General features: G+C 39.3%; 1 protein-coding gene across 1 annotated transcript in view; it reads right to left on the minus strand.

The window, feature by feature from the left end:
- The window catches only part of LOC107711602 (potassium voltage-gated channel subfamily G member 1-like), an 8,399-nt gene extending 4,499 nt beyond the window's left edge, over window positions 1-3,900 (minus strand). The window contains exon 1 of the mRNA XM_016516603.1: window positions 3,041-3,900. Coding sequence (XP_016372089.1) covers window positions 3,041-3,832 — 792 coding nt within the window. The 5' untranslated portion in view covers window positions 3,833-3,900. The remainder of the gene's footprint in view (window positions 1-3,040) is intronic.
- Between the last annotated feature and the right edge of the window lie 352 nt (window positions 3,901-4,252).

The raw sequence follows: 4,252 nt of genomic DNA on the forward strand, positions 1-4,252 counted from the left end.
TTGATAAATAAATATTTGATTTCTGAATATTGTACCCTAATTGAAGTAGCTGTTTAAATAGGATCATGATTTTACATACCATTGCATGAATGACTGCCTGACACGTAATATATTATTATATTTATGACTAACGATCAAATGATTAAGTAGTTAGAAACTAGTTGCTATGAATACAGGTTCCATCAGTTGTCTTCTTATGAATGACTTGTCATTGAGTCAGTGTTGCTGATGCAAAGTAGGCCCTTTGTTACCAAACACCAAGTAACTAAATTAGGATACAATTATGAGTCATTCGCAAACTGTTAAACATTAAACTGTTGGTTTCTTTAAAACTAACCTTCATCTGGGAAATCACAGGGATATGTGAATATTTGATCTGTTAATTGGTTGCATATGTCAGATTTATTGCATGACTCGGGCAGAGAAAAGCTGTTGCTATCAAACATTGTTCACTTGTTCACAAACATCAGTGTATTGGTGAAGAGATAGATCAAATAGGCCAATTGATGGAAGGTTTGTGAAGAAATTTCATGCTCCCTTGTAAAAGTATTTTTTAGTATTTTTAAAATACAAAAATACGGTAGTTTATTTTGATACTTGGTGTAGCTGCTGTATTTTGTAGTTTATTTTGATACACTTAAAATTAAGGTATTTGGTATTTTATTTTAAAATACATTTTGATGTATCTTTGCCCAACCCTGCATATAGGCTATTGTACTGTGGTACAATTATAGAGGCCCTTCATAATGCAGAGGTCAAGTGCCTGTTCTGCCAATAGTTAGCAACGGCCCTATGTTATGCAGTGTTTAATAAACGGCTGTTTTACTAAATTCTGTAAATTCGTGACTTTGCTGGTGATACACAGCCCTAGTGTATATAATGCCTAGTTTTGGATAATCCAGAAAATGGCTGGATCATAATTTGAAACCTTGAATCTTTGAAACTTGATGTAAAAACTGTTGTGAATAATCCTACATCTTGATTAGTGTCGTCTTGAAACTTTTGAACATCTATGACATTCATTGTATGGACAAACATCTTCTAATATCGTCTTTTGTGTTCTAAAGTAGTGAAAAAAATTCTTAATACACTGGAATGGCATGATGATGAGTAAATGATGGCAGAATGTCTTTTTTTTTTTTTTTTTAGGTAACTATCCTTTAAATTAAAAGGTTCATCCTCTGATCCCGGCCAATGTCTTGTTCTCAGTTGTAATACTGCTAGTACACCACTAGAGGAAGCCAGGGATTAATGAAAACACATCCTTCCTTGATTTGTTTTCAGAGCTTTGCTGCATAGTATTTCACCTCGTCTCACCTCGCTTCTTCCAGTGTCTTTTTCATTCTCATTAAATCCTAGAATTGCACCTTGAAGACTAACAACCACAAAGTGAGAAAAATGTGTTGATTGTGATGCAGAAAAAATTCAGCTCAACTGTGAAAATGGTGCCACTGACTAAGTGCATTGAAAATTAAACCCTATTATATAAATATTGTTTGCACGCTTGATGCTTCAGTGCTAAATTTAAAATGATAACATGTTAGAACTACTTACCTGCATATTGGCATCCTGGGTCCTTAATAACAAACCCTGTGCCAGCCATACAAACCAGCAGAACTGATAAACCCTTTTGAGATCATTGCTTTTATGAAGATAAAATTAAAACCTCTGGTCTAAATGTCACCATGGAGTAAATACTAATAGATTTAGCAACATTATTTAGATTTGCCAGGAAATACTTTTAATAAAATATGAGGGAAAATTCCTACACAGTCTTTTTTTCCCTCACAATAGATTACCATAAATAGCCTGTGACAAACACAAAGGACATAATTCATGAAAATGGAAGGAGCCTCTGTCTGGCTGGTGTGCTATGTTGGTTTAACGCTTAATTGAATTGTCTTTGCTCTGTTTTTCTCTGTACCAGGGGCGGCAATTTTAATTATTCCAGTGACTGATGTGAGCCGAGACAATGGGTGCCTTAATTCAATTAGAGTAGGAGCTGGTTTAACATGCGAGTCAGTCTAATTGCCACAAATTATTTCTGGAAAAAGATGACCTCTCCTGTAGCAAAGCCGTCCGCTAGAGCAGATTCGCTCTGGTTGAGCAGGATGACTGCGAACAGGGGTCTCGGAGCTTGATGAATTTCAGTAAGCGTGCTCGATCTGGCTCCTTGAGATCTTTCTTCCTGCAGAGATGAGCTGTGAGACACCTGGCAGTAATTTTCAAGTGAACTTAAAGACCTTGATTAGCTGGTTCACGTGTGTTTGAGTTCCAACTACAGTCTGCAGGAAGCAAGATCTTCTTATGTCTAGCACTTTTCACAATACTACACTTTGTTTAAAAAAAAAAATAAAAAAAAAATATATATATATATATTTATTTATTTTTATTTTTTTAATAATCAGATTATCTGTATATCGTCCAGAAACTTAATTTAATATTGATACATACATACATATTTTACTTTTTTAATAAAAAAAAATAATACATTTCATGCCAATTTGATTTACACTACCAATCAAAAGTTTGCGGTGTAGGCAACATTTTTTCTTTTTTTTTTTTTTGAAAGAAGCCTTTTTTGCTCACCAAGGCTGCATTTATTTGATCAACATTACAGTAAAAACAGTAATATTGTGAAATATTATTACAATTTAAAATAGCCGATTTTTATTTAAATATACTTTAAAAATGTAATTTATTCCTTTGATGCAAAGCTGAATTTTCAGCATCATTACTCCAGTCTTCAGTGTCACATGATCCTTCAAAAATCATTCTGTTGATTTGCTGCTCAAGAAACATGATTATTATTATCAATGTTGAAAACATTTAATATTTTTGTGGAAACCATACATATTTTAGCATCATTTGATGAATAGAAAGAAACAAAAACAGCATTTAATTGAAACAGAAATTATAAATGTCTTTGCTGTCACTTTTGATCAAATGAATGCATCCTTGACTAATTAAAGTTTCATTTCTTTTTAAAAAGCCCCAAACTTTTGAACAGTAGTAGATCGCAGGACAAACTGGTACTTACAGTCTCCTCTTCCTCTCTCATGGCAGGCATGGTGCTTATGGACAGGTTGATGGCTGTTATCGTGACGAACAGCACCGACAGGCAGGCGAAGATCTTCCCGGGCAGGCCGGAGTGAGGCTTCTCCACCATGTCTCTTAGTTTTCCCATCCAGCGGCCAAGACGAGACTCCCTGGCCAATCCGCTTCCACTGTCCTCCTCGTCGTCCTCGTACTCCTCCACCACCCGCTCTAGCTCGTCACACTCCTCCACGCGCTGCAGGAGGCGTCGCCGGCAGCACCATTCCAAGCTCTCCTCCGGGACGCCCCAATAGAGCAGCTCTTCTTGGAAGGACAGGACGCACATCTCGCGCAGAGAGCGCAGCTTCCCGGCGCGCAGGAAGGTGAGGATGGTCCGGAAGGCACAGGGACTGCGGTCGAAGAAGAACTCGTTGTGGACCACGTCGTAGTCGTCGCATACCCGCATGATCTCGTCGAAGCTGCTGCACAGACGCAACTGGCCCAGACGCGAGAGGGGGAAGTCCTCCAGCGTGGTCCAGGGAAGCTGGTACCGCAGGCCGCCCACGTTAATGATGACGTGCAGCCGCTGGCCGCAGGACGGCAGGTTGCCGTTGTCGTCCGGATGGAGCGCATCGGGGATGCTGGGGTCGGTCGGAGGTAGTCGTTGCGCCCGTTTGTAATAAACGCCCTTGAGGGCCTCTTGCTCCTGGATGGGCGGCGCGTTCAGAGAGGTGTCCGAGTTGCAACTCAAAGCACTGTAGTCATAATCCGAACCATCGCCTGCCAGTAAAGTCATCTTTCACCCGGCCACCTCCACTTCAGCGGCTGTCACATGCCTGTAGTCCAGCGCTTCCTCTCAAAGAGTGACCTGCTCAACGAGACAGAGACGGCAGATTAGTGATCAAGGTATTGAGGCCTGTTCACTCCTAGACTGATAATGATAACTAGGGGTGGACGATATCACCAAAATCTGTATGATATGTGACCCTGCACCACAAAACCAGTCATAAGGGTCAATTTTTGGAAATTGAGCTATTGCTAAAAATATACCCCAGTGACTTAAGACTGGTCGCTTTGGTGCATTTCTCGAATCATCCTTAATATTTGCAAAAAAGTATGTGCATTTCTCAAAACAATTTGTACAAACAGCACCACACAATGGATTACCAGCAAAAGCCTGTAACTTACTCAAAATCTTTAGTTCATCTCTCAAAAG

Source organism: Sinocyclocheilus rhinocerous, unplaced genomic scaffold (genome assembly GCF_001515625.1).
Source record: "Sinocyclocheilus rhinocerous isolate Xijiao unplaced genomic scaffold, SAMN03320098_v1.1 scaffold117, whole genome shotgun sequence".
Lineage (NCBI taxonomy): Eukaryota > Metazoa > Chordata > Actinopteri > Cypriniformes > Cyprinidae > Sinocyclocheilus > Sinocyclocheilus rhinocerous.